The sequence below is a fragment of the Phodopus roborovskii genome, unplaced genomic scaffold, assembly GCF_943737965.1.
Source record: "Phodopus roborovskii unplaced genomic scaffold, PHOROB, whole genome shotgun sequence".
Lineage (NCBI taxonomy): Eukaryota > Metazoa > Chordata > Mammalia > Rodentia > Cricetidae > Phodopus > Phodopus roborovskii.
The window spans coordinates 18,744,498-18,759,158 of record NW_026126418.1 but is presented as its reverse complement, the minus strand read 5'-3'; the positions used below and the strand labels follow the sequence as shown (position 1 = coordinate 18,759,158).

The following is a 14,661-nucleotide window of genomic DNA, read 5'->3' as shown; positions in this document are numbered from 1 at the left end:
ATGAGTTTTGTATAACAGAATTTTTATATTCAAATAAATTGTTGAGTAGATGGGTACCTTTATGATAACCTCTGTATGTTGTGAAGTCCTTACAGTATGTTATCTTGTATTTCATGGGCATTTTACTTGAAATTACACATAATTAACCAGAAAAAAAATGAACATTTGATCAGCAAAATTCTGACATGTTGGTGAAATTTAGATAAATTTGTGAATGTTGGATAAGCTCTGTTTTATTTTATGCTTAAATATTTATAGACTCTTATATAAAATTATTATAAAGGAAAGGGACAGTCTACTATACAAACTTATTTTTCTGTCTCTTTAATTTTTCATATTTTACTTAAAAATGCTCATGAAATATATTTTGATCACCATCTCTACCCTCACCCAACTCCCTAAAGATCTTCCCCAACTCCTTACTCATCTCGTGTGAGCTCTCTCTTTCTATCTATTTTTCTCTCAATGAAAAGAACATCAAAAAGTCAAAAGAGAGAATCTAGTAAACAGAAAACTATTAATACAAAAGGTACTAAAGCATATATACATTTCTTGAACAAGCAAATCTTAGTTATTCTGAATAATTCAACTTTCATTATTTGATTGCAGTTTAATCATAATTTCCTCTAAAGGCAGTGTGTTAAAAGTATTATCCATGACCTCACTTGGAAATACTTCAATAATTAGGAAGCAGATCTTAAGTACATATTCAATTAGATAAACTTTGTTAATGCCAGACCCAACCCTCTATTCACCATCAAGTAATCATGAAACAAAAACCTCTAAAAGTATGTAGATAAACATTAATTATTTTCCATTGATCCTCTCAGATATTTTATCATTTTCTTTAAATGTAATTAATAAATGTAGCAATAAAGTCATTATTTCAAATAAGCATTATTTTTTTCTGGACAACAAATATTTAAAATATATTATTAAAAATTTAACATTGGGGAATTTGAATCACAAGTGACATAGCCATCATACCACAAGATAATGTCATAGAAAGCACCAATGAATGACTATGTCAGCAGTGAATCCAATTAAATAAAGGCCATAATAGTGAGTCATGAGTTGATTAGAGATAGTACAACAGGAAAAATAAGGGCCACATAGAAATGCCCACACCTTATCCATGAAACCTCTACATAGGCTATCTTGTTCTGCAAAGAATCTTTGAACACATCATTAAGCTTCTAACTTCTTGCCTGAGCAGTCTAAGTGACCTCAGACAATGGAACCAGGATGTATTCCTGGTATACAAAAGAACTTTGGGGTCACATCCACCATGGATGGATAGTCCCTTAACCTACAGACAGGAAAGAAGGCCTAGTCCCTACTAAAAATGACTTGACAAATTTAGATGAGCCCTAATGCAGGGTATCACCCTACATGTAGAGTGCTGGGGCAGGGAGTGGGAAGGGAGGGTGGTCAGGGGGAATGAGAGGGTGAGAGAAAGAGGGAGGGAGGGAGGAAGAGGGAACTGGGATCTATATGTGTAAAATAAAAATAAAAAATAAATTCCATTCATTGCCCCCCTCACTTACCCTATGCTCTGGCGGACTTGTCCCTTCCCGCTTCTGTGAGGGACTTTATATGAATCTCTTAGAATACACTTTGTATCCTAGTTCCTCTGGGGTGTGAATTATATGCTGGTGATCCTTTGCTCTAGGTCTAAAATCCATATATGAGTGAGTACATACTATGTTCATCTTTTTGTGATTTGGTTACCTCATTCAGGATAGTTTCTTCAAGTTCTTCAAGTGCCATCCACTTGCCTGTGAATTTCAAGATAACATTATTGTTTTTCTGCAGAGTAGTATTCCATTGTGTAGATGTGCCACATCTTCATTATCAATTCTTCAATTGACGGGCATCTAGGTTCTTGCTATTACAAATGCTGCTGCTATGAACATAGTTGAACAGATGTCTTTGTTGCATGGATGTGGATCATTTGGGTATATGCCTAAGAGGGGGATTGCCGGGTCCTGTGGTAAACTGATTCCCATTTTCCTGAGGAACCGCCATACTGATCTCCAAAATAGCTGTACGAGTTTGCACTCCCACCAGCAGTGGAGGAGTGTTCCACTTTCTCCACATCCTCTCCAGCAGGAGCTGTCATTGGTATTTCTAATTTTAGCCATTCTGGCAGGAGTAAGATGGTATCTCAAAGTTATTTTGATTTGCATTTCCCTGATAGCTAATGATGTGGAGCACTTTCTGAAGTGTCTTTCAGCCTCTTTGATTTCCTCTATTGAGAATTCTTTCTTCAGTTCTGTACCCCATTTTTTAATAGGGTTATTTGGTGTTTTGTTGACTAGTTTCTTGAGTTCTTTGTGTATTTTGGAGTCAGCCCTTTGTCAGATATAGGGTTGGTGAAAATCTTTTCCCAGTCTGTGGGCTGCTGTTTGGTCTTGTGCACTGTGTCCTTTGCCTTATAGAAGCTTCTAAGTTTGAAGAGGTCCAATTTATTAATTGTTTCTTTCAGTGTCTGTGCCCCTGGAGTTATGTTCAGGAAGCAGTCTCCTATACCAATTTGTTCAAGGGTACCTCCTACTTTCTCTTCTAAGAGGTTCAATGTGGCTGGATTGATGTTGAGGTCTTTGATCCATTTGGACTTGAGTTTTGTACATGGCGACAGACATGGGTCTATCTGCAGTCTTCTACACACCCTCATACAATTATGCCAGCACCATTTGTTGAAGATGCTGTCCTCGCCCCATTTTTCTGAATGACCTAGTTCAGTTGTTTATGGAAAGGCAGAGGGTAAGGTTTTTCTGCCCACCGCCTGGTCTTGTCCTGCCGCTGCGCCACCAGCCCCAAATAGCACACAGAGACACTGTATTTGAGATAATTCTGTTGACAAGGTACTAGTTTCTTATCGGCTAGCTCTGTCTTAAGTATTAACCCATTTCTATGTATTTCCACGTGGTCTTACCAGCAAGAGGCAGCTGGCGGTTCTATTCTCTCCAGACTCTCCATCTTGACCCCTCCTTACTGCTTCCTCTTTCCTCCTTGTCTCCTAGTCTCGCCTATCTTGCTTTCCTATTGGCCAACAGTGCTTTATTCATTAAACCAGTATGAGAAACATATACAGAATGACATCTCCCATCATCTCCTCTTTTCTGTCTAAAATAAAAAGAAGGGTTTTAACCTTAACATAGCAAAATATATAACACAACAGTTATCAAATAAGAATCACAGTTAACAGTATTTAGTCCATTAACATTTAGCAAGACTAAAAGAAACTATTCTATCATCTATCCTTTATTTGTGAATCTAACTTACCTTTAAACCTAACTAAGGAAAACTATAACCATAATTATTTGTCTTCAACTCCATCAAAGACCACAAAAAGTTGTATAAACTCTAGAAATGACAGAGACATCTTGCCTTGTCAGTCACCTGAAGTTCTTCTTTAATCTTCCATATTCAGCCCATAGGCCATAGTGTGTCTGGCAGACTCTTCAGCAAAGCAGGAAACTTTAAACTCTCTTCTTATATTGGAAGTTTGTCAGTCATTTTTCTCTGTGTCCTGCCTACTGTCGGGCAGACTCTTCCATGAAGCAGGAACACTATAGTAATGTCCATCTTGAATCAGCAGTCACTTTTCTGTGGGTCCTGCATGTCCAGTTTAAACATCACAAAGTCAAACAGTCCAGACAAGAGCAGCATCATGTCCAAATGGATAGTCTTGCCATATTGGAAGCAAACTCCATAATGAGTTTCTTCAATGTCCATCTTCCTTTCTGGTGCAGGTGGTATTGTCAAGAGCAATTATGTCTCACTGTCATGAAAACCCTAAACCATTTTAAATGCCAAATTCTGTAGGTCTTTGAACGGTTTGAAGAATGACTATCTATCTCAAATGCATCTCTGTGTATCTTGAAAACCTAGCTAACTTAACTCTAAGCTTTGACTATAATAGGTAATTATCTATAATCTGTACTACATTATACAATACATTTCTGAATGAACTATATAAGCACAATACCTAAACAAAAGGAGAAATATACACACCACAAAATTGACCTTAAATAAATGAAAATCCATTCCAAAGCAAAGTATTCATATCTATATCATAATCCCCTTTTTACCTTTAAAAAGAATATTGGTTGTGATCATTAGCCATTTATAACCAAGCCCATTTAAATGAAAACAAACATTTATAAACAATATTTGGGAATTTGGGCGTCGTTCTTTCCAAACTATTTCCTACTGGTAAAGGTCGCTGTCATGGGAGATGCTGAGAAGACACAATAATCTTGGCTGTAGTCTATAAGGTTGCCTTGTTCCAGTGCTGGGATTAAAGGCATGTGCCACCATACCCAATTCCTGTCTTTTTAAAACCATTTTTTTATTCTCTCCCAAGCCTACATATTTTTTAAAACACACTGTAAACTTTTAGCCCTTTTTCTTAATGTGAATCTATCTTTACTGTAAATCTTTTTATAGCCACGTGTCTTTTATCAGGTAAACAACAACATTGCTAAAATGAAAGTCGTTATTGTTTCTGCCATGGTTTATAAAAGATGGCGGCAGCTATTTTACCACCAGCATTGAAAGCTGTGCTCACTGCCTTGGTCTGCATGCTGCCGGCTTCTAGATGCCATTGCCAGCTCTGATGCACACCAATAAATTCTTAGCAGTGCTTTTTTAAAACCTTGCAGTTTTTTTTGCCGCTTATGCTGAGTCAGGAATCTTCTCTTAAAGTAGCCGCGGAAATTTTTGCTTGTCTCACACAAAGCAGAGTGCTACCCAGAAAATGCTGTTACCAAGAAACCTTGCTTGTCTCTGTTCTTTTTTTCTAAAACCCCTTTTTAAGCTTTTGTTAAATTTTAAGTGAAAGTTCTTATTAGCCACGTGGATGCCATTTGTAAGAAGTATGGCTTTTCCTCCTGCAGCCAGTCTTGTCCCACTGCAGCACCAACCCCAATGAACACACAGAGACTCTGTATTTGATATAATCCTGTTGGCCAGTTACTAGTTTCTTATTGGCTAGCTCTATCTTAATTATTAACCCATTTCTTTGAATTTCCATGTGGTTTTATAGAGAGCAGAGGAATGGTGGTTCTGTTCTCTCCAAACTCTCCATCTTGACCCCTCCTTACTCCTTCCTATTTCCTCCTTATCTCCTAGCCCCTCCTATCTTCCTTTCCTATTGGCCAACAGTGCTTTATTCATTAACCAGCATGAGAAACATTTACAGAATGACATCTCCCATCAGTTACAGGAGAATTTGCTTGCAATTAATTGGCTCAATGATGTAAATGTGGGAAAAGATTCATTGATTATCACAATTTCCATTTAGAAAATAATGTGTAATGATAGGATAAAAATGAAGACATCACTTGTTTCAGAATTATACATTTTTTTAAATTTCTTTATCAGTTCCTTCTCTGGCATGTACTCTTAGGTAAATATTCACTACAACTAAATAATATGTATATAAGTTACATCTCCATATTTCCTTATGTTAAAGAAAGCTTGACTGAGTGTTTAGAATGTAAAGCTAGACACAAACCATAGATGCCAGGCAGTGGTGGCACAGATCTTTAATCCCAGGATTTGGGAGACAAAGGGAGACAGATTTCTGTTAGTTTTAGGCTGCACTGAGCTACACAAAATTGATCAAGTCTAAAGAGAAACAACTCCCACAAAAGTGATCTCAGCCCTTGGTGTCACATGCCTTTAATCCCAGAACTAGGGAAGTGGAGACAGGAGGATAAGGCTGGATAGAGAAAAGAATATAAGGTGGGAGGAGGAGACAGAAATACAAGGAGTGCAGTCTTAGGTTTGCTGAAGAGCATTGTACTCTGAGAATTCATGGAGGCAGGATCACTCAGTTTTGTCTGAGCTAGCAGCTGGCTGCTTTGCTTCTCTGATCTTCAGCTGGAACTCTAATATCTCTCTCTGGGTTTTTATTATTCATAATACAGTATAATTAGTTTGAACATTTCAAATATATTTTTGTTTCAACAGTTTATCTTTTAGTTAAAGGACATTATTCAAGTATAGGATTATATAATTTTATTTTTACCAGTTAGTGTATCCACAGAATTACAGTTCCCAGGTTTTTGTTGCAAGTAATGCCAACACAAATGTTCATATTCAACTGATAAGTGGATAATAGTAATAGTTTTATATGAGAAAATTAATAGCTAAATTCATCCTTAACATACTAAAATATCCATCCAGCAATTACAATTCAATATATCATAATGTGTGGCTTATGTTTAACTTTTTAAGTCATTCTCAAATTTATTTCAAAATTATCATAATGCTTACATTTAAATATCCATAAGAATTCTAAAACATTTTACTAGCCATAGGTATTACGTATATTTGAAATAATAATTACTGTTCAATTATGTTGTAACATTTGAGTTTGGATTTAGCTGTGATTTTTCTTTTCTTTATTTTTTTTCAATACTTTTGTTTGGTTTTATTTTATTTTATTATTTTACATGTCAATCCCAGTTCCCTCTCCCTCTCTCCCTCCCTCCCTCTTCCCCTCTCTGCCTCCTCTCATGCACCCTGACCACCCTCCCCTCCCATCCCCCCACCCTAATTCCACATGTAGGGCAATGCCATCCAGGTGGGGCCACATGTAGATCTGTCAAGTCATTTGAAGTAGGGACTAGGACTTCTCTCCCATCTCTAGCTTACTGTGATTTTTCTTAATCATTATAGATGATATAAAATTTAAAGACAACATGGTTTTGATACAAAACAGATACATAGATCAATGTAATTGAATTGAAGAGAAAGACAAAACCATACACCTATGAACACCTGAGTTTTGATACTGAAGCAAGAAACACCATTGGAAGTAAAACTATCTTCAACAAATGGTGCTAATTAAATTGAATGACTGCTTATAGAGGAATCCATAGTTATCTGTACTTATCACCCTGCACAGAACTCAATTCCAAATGGATCAAAGACCTCAACATAAAACCAGATATGCTGATTATAGGAGAAAAGACATTGAATGTGTTTGTATAGTAAATTACTTTCTGAACATAACACTGCTAGCACAGGCACTAAGATCAACAATAAATAAATGGGACCACACTAAACTGAGAAGCTTCTGCACACAAAGGACACAGTCAATCAAAGTGACAGCCTATAGAATATGAAAAGATTTTAACCAACTCAACATCTGATAGAGGGCTTATATCAAAAATATATAAAGAGATCAATGAACTAGATATCAAAGCAAAATAATACAGTTTTAAACAAATGGCATACAGATCTAAGTGGAATTCTCAATAGAGAAAAGAAACATGGTTGAGAAACACTTGAAGAATATTGAACATCCTGAGCCATCCGAGAAATGCATTCCAAAAATACTTTGAGATTCCATCATACATCTGTCAGTGTGGCTAAGATCAATAGCACAAGTGACAATTAATGCAAACAAGTATATAGAATACTTGCTTGAATAAGGAGAATTCTCCTTCATTGATGGTGGGAATACAAACATGTATAATCACTGTATAAATCAGTGTGGAAGTTCCTTAGGAAGATTGGAATTGGTTAACCTCAAAAACAAAGCTATATCAACCCTTGCGCATATAGCCAAAATAAGCCTCATGCTACAACAAAGACGTTGGCTCACCCATGTTCACTACCACTCCATTTACAATAGCCATACTGCTGAAACAACCTAGATATTCATCAGCAAAGGAACGTGATACATATACATATGTGATACATATACACAATTAAGCATTACTCACATGTTAAAAAATGACATCATGAAATTTGAAGACAAATTAATGGAACTGGACTAAGTATCCGGAGTGAAGTAAACCAACCCCAGAAAGACAAAAAGGACACTGTATAGTATGAATTTGCCTCTATGTGGATATCCTAAATAAATGAAGGATGCCCAAGCTACTATCTATAGACCTGGAGAATATATAGAATATACAATGAGGAAAATGTGTTTCTTTCACTTTCTTTTTAGCCTTTGAGTCTAATTTTGGGGCCAGGGCTTATTTCTTTTCACTGGTCTGACTCTAGAAAAAAAGAGTGTTCCTTTGGTACTGATTTTAAAGTCAGAATGCTTTTCTTTGGTACTGGGGATAAAAAGTGTTCCCTGAACTGGCTTAGGTTTCAGATCCTGGGTGTGTTTCTTTTACTGGCTCAGAATTCAGAGTTCAGGTGCTCTTATGTTGCTTGGTTTCCTGCTCAGGGTGGTCAGGGATTGGTTGGGTTTCAGTTGGTCAGGGGCAGAGTCTGGTGTCAGTTCCTTTACCCTAGTTATATCTCAAAACTTTATCATTGAAAGTATTCTGATAGAAGTTTCAAGATAATGGTTCAAAAATGAAATAAATACTAAAGGATGTTAATCATATTTAAAGAGGAAAACATTTTAAGATCAATTAATTTCATATGGAGTACAGATAACATTTTATAATATATATTATGCTTATATTAATCATATTTTAAAGTCAAAAATTAAATTTTAGTTCCCATCCTAAGACAGATCAACTAGTTGATTGTCATCGAGACTTAAACTCAAGCTTTGGCTAAGATGTTCAAGTATTCATTGGGGAAAATACTGAGCCAGAAATGTAATTAATTAAATGTTTTCAAAACACCAAAACCTTAGGGAAGTAGTGACAGAGATTTAAACCCGAAATTTTAACTTCATTAAAAAGAAAAAAACAAAAAGAACACCAGCTACCTAGTATTCACCTAGATTGAACTGTTCACCTCAGGTAGGTTCCTGGGTTTCAACATTTAAAAACACAAGGTTAAAAATATTGATGTTCGAACCATGAGGGTTATATAGATGAATCAATTTCTCTCTACTTATATTAATAAATTCTGAAATATAATGATAGAAGATAATTTGTTCTCAAAAGCAGAAAAATTCTAACTTAAATATTAGCATTTTGCTCAATTCACCTTAATCTGAGTTCATAAGCACATTCTGCCTGTTTGACTGTCATGAAGGTATGACAATTGAAGTCTTTGTTGATATTTTCTGTTGATGGCTCCTATTTAGGCAGATAATGGAAGTTGCACTTTATCAATAACAAAAAGTAATAATTCAACTGAACTTCAACACAATGTAAGCAATAAATAATACTTATTAAGCCAGAAAATAAAACTCTATTCAGTGTGCATCTATTTCTATTTTCCACTCCACATATTTAATTTAAGGGTCCTACAAATTCAAATCCATTACATATTAAAAGACAAAGATATACAGCTATGAAAATTTCATGTTTCTTTATTCTCTTTTCATATTTAAAATATAATTGTTGACTTAAGAACTTGAGTTATTGATTTACTAATATTGTTTTAATGTGTTTCCTTGAATTACCAGATTCTAGTGGTTTGTCTATAGGCCACTCTTTGGAAAAGACCCAGACCAGTGAAAATAAAATATGTCCTTACATGAAAAAATGATTTATTTATTCCTTTATCACATGGTACATGCTATATAGCATCAAAATAAAATGATTTTAATTTTCATAAAGAAGTGACATAGATGTCCATCGCTGTTAGAATGACAAATAAAATGTTCTTCAACCAATCATGTGTTTAGTTGATTGGAACAATTACAATTAATATTCCTATTCATGTAAATGTTTTTAAACATTAAACAATGTCTAACATTTTAATATGTAGCCTAGTTTCTTTATGAGTGTTGCTTTCACATATGTTAAAGATTAAGTAAATTTTAGTAAATAAAAAATATGTTTGTAAAAGTATGGGAAAGGAGGGTCAAAATACTGGATATATAATAAGTAATTTTATTCAATGGATGTCACACATAGTGACAACAGAATCCTCAGACAATCAGATCTGTTCTATTAGGATCAGTAGCCTATAGATATACTTGCAGAGTAACATGACTGAACAGATTTCTCAGGAAAATAATTCCAGAGAATGAATATTTTCTTTTTTAGAGATAACTAAGAATGCATCCATTCAGTTTTGAAGTTATCTTTTAAAATTTACACAAGAAGAAAGAAGAATGGATAGGGGAAATTGCTCCACTGCAGATGAATTTATTTTCTTGGGAATTACCAATAACCCTGACACAAAAGTAGGTCTATTTAACACATTTCTAATTGTTTATTTCATTACTATTCTGGCCAATCTTGGGATGATCATTTTGATTAGAGTGGACTCTCACCTTCATACACCCATGTACTTTTTTCTCAGCAATCTTTCCTTCTGTGACCTCTGCTATTCCACAGCAATTGGACCCAAAATGTTGGTGGATCTCTTAGCTGAGGAAAAATCAATTTCCATGGTTGGTTGTGCCCTGCAGTTCTTGACATTCTGTGTCTTTGCAGATTCTGAGTGCCTTCTGTTAGCAGTGATGGCATTTGATAGGTACCAGGCTATCAGCAATCCCTTGCTCTACACTGTGAACATGTCTAGCATGGTATGTTCCTTGCTTATGGCTGGAGTTTATCTGGTGGCAACAATAGATGGTTTAATACATACAACCTTGGCATTTCATTTATGTTTCTGTGGGTCTAATGAGATCAACCACTTCTTTTGTGATTTGCCTCCACTCTACCTCCTCTCCTGCTCAGACATACAAGTCAATGAACTGGCCTTATTTACTGTTTTTGGTTTCATTGAACTAAGCACTATTTCAGGAGTCCTTGTCTCTTACAGTTACATCATTTTGTCAGTCCTGAAGATCCGCTCTGCTGAAGGAAGGTTCAAAGCTTTCTCCACCTGCACCTCCCATCTAACCACAGTTGCCATTTTCCAGGGAACTATGCTTTTCATGTACTTTCGTCCAAGTTCTTCCTATTCCCTGGATCAAGACAAAATGGCTTCATTGTTCTACACTCTTGTGATTCCTATGCTAAACCCTTTGATTTATAGCCTCAGGAACAAGGATGTTAAAGATGCCCTGCAGAAACTGAAATTGAAAATGTGGTTCTAAACAACTTTTTCTCATGTGCATGTCCTTTTATTTTTAATGCTTGGACATCTTTTTCTGAAAAAGTACAACGAGTTCTGGTTTACATCCGTAAAATGTATATTTGTTCTAACATTTAATTACAATAAATGTAGTAGAATCCTGAGAATTTAATGTCTTCCTATCCTCAATGTGGCTGGAGAATGAATGCTTGATACTGAGACCTTGCTCATGTCTTATATACTTCACTCATGCTGGGTTTAAAGGTGTGTGACCCAGGTACTGAGATCATCTTTGTGTGAGCTGTTTCTCTTTAGGACTGGATCAATCTTGTGTAGCTCTGGGTGGCCTTGAACACACAGAGATCCATCTACCTCTTAATCCCGAGTCTAAGGATTCAAAGGTGTGTCTGACTTATATACCTTATGGTTGACTTTGCTTTCTGAATCCTCAGGCAAGCTCTAAAAACCATAAAAAATATTCACCACAAACAGATGAGGACTGAACAAAACTTAATTAATAATAACCCATAATAATTCAAATTCTTTGATAATATCAATGATTGTCTGAGTTTAAGATACCATTTCTATTTTCCTAACATCTAAAGCTATGCTGAGGAGAGGCAGCAGAATCAGCCCATTCAGACTGAGGTAGTAGTATGAGCTACTGGCCTGCTACTTTGTTTTTCTGATCTCCAACTTGAAGCTGGAATCCTAATATCAGTCTCAGGGTCTTTTATTTATTCATGATACATCTGTTTTTTTTTTAATGTTGTATTTTCCTGGGCTATGATTTTTGAAACAATTCTATTTGGATAAACTCTTAATGTCTAGTTCAAGTATAATGTCCTCAAGAAAACCTCAGCTTCTGAGTGTCGTTTTAAACTCTCTATCTGTTCTTGTTCTTCTTAAAATTCATGATCATTAGCCTCAAGTCTCATAACTATAGAAGGATTACTTTCTCCTTTGTGTTTATATATTAATATTTGCAGTGTGTATTTCATGCTTTTCACATTAAACAATAACAGCCAGTAAATACTGTTACTCATTCAAAATTTTATCACATATGACATGAGACAGTTGGCTAACTACTAGGAAAACCTAATAATAAATAGATACATTTTTACTGCAAATTAAACAATCAAATAATAATCTCACATAAAATACAATATGCTAAGCTGCTTAAGAACAAAAATCCACTGACTATCTTAACAAATTTTATGTAAGCCTTTCCTGTGTAAAGCAATAACTACGCCACAGAGTATCTTTTTGAAAATTAATTTGGCTGTTCTAAAAACATTTCTTCTGGAAGGTCTCACCCTCCCTGTGGAGTGAGTGGGGAATGGGATGGGGGGGGGTCGGGGGACATGGGAGGATGGGAGGGAGAGGGCACTGGGATCAATATGTAAAATAACAATAAAAACAATTTCTTCTGGAGGGAAAAGAAAAACAATAAAGGTAGTAGACTTCAAAGTATTTCAACTTTGAATATACATCTAATACTCATGCAAAACACATGATTATAAAATTTTCTTGATTACCATAATTGATCATTTATTTGGTTTTAGTTTGTGGGGTTTTTGTTCTCTCATATGTTACAACCCAACCACAATTTCCCCACTCTTTCCAGTCATCCCCACCACATCCTATTTCCCTTTGGTCCACTTCTTTGTTTCACTTCACATCCTGGGTAGTTCACACAAACATGACATAATAGTTTTGATTGCACTGTTTAATGAATATTTACTTATTTCATTTTGCCTATTATTTGACTCGTACTTCTAAAAAAATTAATAGTTTATTTCTTAATAAATATTCTATTGATTTTAGTGGATCTAACAAATTTTCATTGAACTTCCAAATGTTATAATATACTTCAAAATGATCGTGAAGTAAATAATGCACAGGATATTATCTAAAGAAACAGCTCTCTGCCTTCCTAATGATGCTGTCCTTTAATACAGTTCCTTATGTTGTACTGACTCTCCAACCACACAAAGTTATTTTCTTTGCTATTTCACTACACATTACTGTTATGAATCACAATTTAAATATTTTAATAGATAGAAGTTTGCTATAGGGTTTGTCACCCACAAACTGAGAAACAATGATTTAAAAGAAAGCACTTAAATTCAGTTTACAAGAGAAAGGTTTTATTGATTGAAGAAGTAAAACTATGCAAAGTGAAGAGGTGAACGTATTACAGTCTGAAGGCTTGACGACTTGATAGGAATTGAGGTAAACAGGTCTATGGCATTTGGAAACCACACAAGTCTTATGTGATTGTGATGTAAAAACCAATGGCACACTCAGTGAATAGTCATCACATTTCATACAATATCAGCACAAAAATGTTTTTGGAAGCTGAAATTTTCACATATAAATAGCTGCAAATTATTATCTGGTCATCACCAACACTTGAAAAATATATCAATGTCTCTTGTATAAAAGTTCTTGAGAGCTTGGAGTTGTATGACTGAATTTACAGCTTCTTTCCCCAACCTTGCATCCCTTCTCTGGGAGATGGGACTTTCCCCCCTCAACTGTGCACCACTTCTCTTTATATGATGGATCTTTCCTTCATCAACTGCTCATCCTCAGTCTCTATGTGATGGACCTTTCCTTCATCAATAGTGCATCATTTTTCTGTGTGATGAAATTTCTCCTTATTAGCTATGTATTACTTCTTGGAGGAAACTTTCTCCTTCCTTGCTCCCTTCTTTGTTTATTTTGTCCCTTATGGTTTAAATGATATTTTTCTTTTTTTACATAAAAACCTCAAAATTGTCACATTAAGCATTTATTTTTTATTTTTTACTGTACTTCTAAGCATTTCATTCCTGTTTTCAAAGCTCTAATGTCATATTTGGGAAAAGAATGAGACAAGAGTATCAAAACAAGATGCTAGATAACACAGAATTTCATTATGTATTGAGTGTTAGTAAAATTATTGGAGGATATTATGGAACATACATACACAAAACTATTCAGATGAGCACTTCTAGAATAATATAATGAATTTCTGTGGGCACTGGGGTGCTGTTTACACACTAATGATACTAAGTTGGCTTAGTATACTAAGGAGTATATATGTGTGTATATATCATCTTAATTTGTTAAAATATTTGGTAGCTTAAGTACTTTCTTGGAAAAAGCCAAGACACAGATCATTGTTAATTGCACACTGGTTAGATAAGATAAATACAGTAGACTGCCCCAGAGTTTTTACCTGCTGGTATGAAATATTTCCTGGAACATTTCACTATAGAAATAAAGCCAATGAAGCTTCTTGTTTTCAGTCAGGAAGACACCAGGAAAAAAAAGTAACTATGAAGGAGATTTCCTTTATAAAAACCTTTTTGATTTCTACCTCTTCAATATTTTCTCAACAATTTTTCTTTCCAAATCATAGTTCAGTGCCCCTAGAAAATAGGCTTTTCATCATAAAAGATAATTGGGCCTCTTCTTGGTCTTTCTTTTTCTTTTTCTTTCTTTCTTTTTTTCTTTCTTTTTTTTGAGTTTGATAATTTTTTTTTATTTAATTTGAAACAAGCTTGTTTTACATGGTAATCCCAGTTCCTGCACCCTCCTGTCTTCCCTTGTTCCCCCCACCAATCCCCATCCCATCCCCTTTCTGCTCCCCAGGGAGGGTGAGGCCTACAGTGGGGATCTTCAAAGTCTGTCATATCATTTGAAGCAGGGCCTAGGCCTTCCCTCATGTGTCTAGGCTGAGTAAAGATAGTGAAAACCCAG

General features: G+C 35.2%; 1 protein-coding gene across 1 annotated transcript; it reads left to right on the top strand.

The window, feature by feature from the left end:
• Positions 1-9,997: 9,997 nt before the first annotated feature.
• LOC127222016 (olfactory receptor 5W2) lies at positions 9,998-10,933 on the top strand. Its single transcript, XM_051183934.1, has one exon. The coding sequence runs from the start codon at positions 10,001-10,003 to the stop codon at positions 10,931-10,933; it is 933 nt and encodes a 310-aa protein (XP_051039891.1). The 5' UTR covers positions 9,998-10,000.
• The last annotated feature ends 3,728 nt before the right edge of the window (positions 10,934-14,661 follow it).

Coding starts and splice junctions, on each gene's coding strand:
- LOC127222016 (XM_051183934.1), top strand. CDS start 10,001: ATGGATAGGGGAAATTGCTCCACTGCAGATGAATTTATTTTCTTGGGA.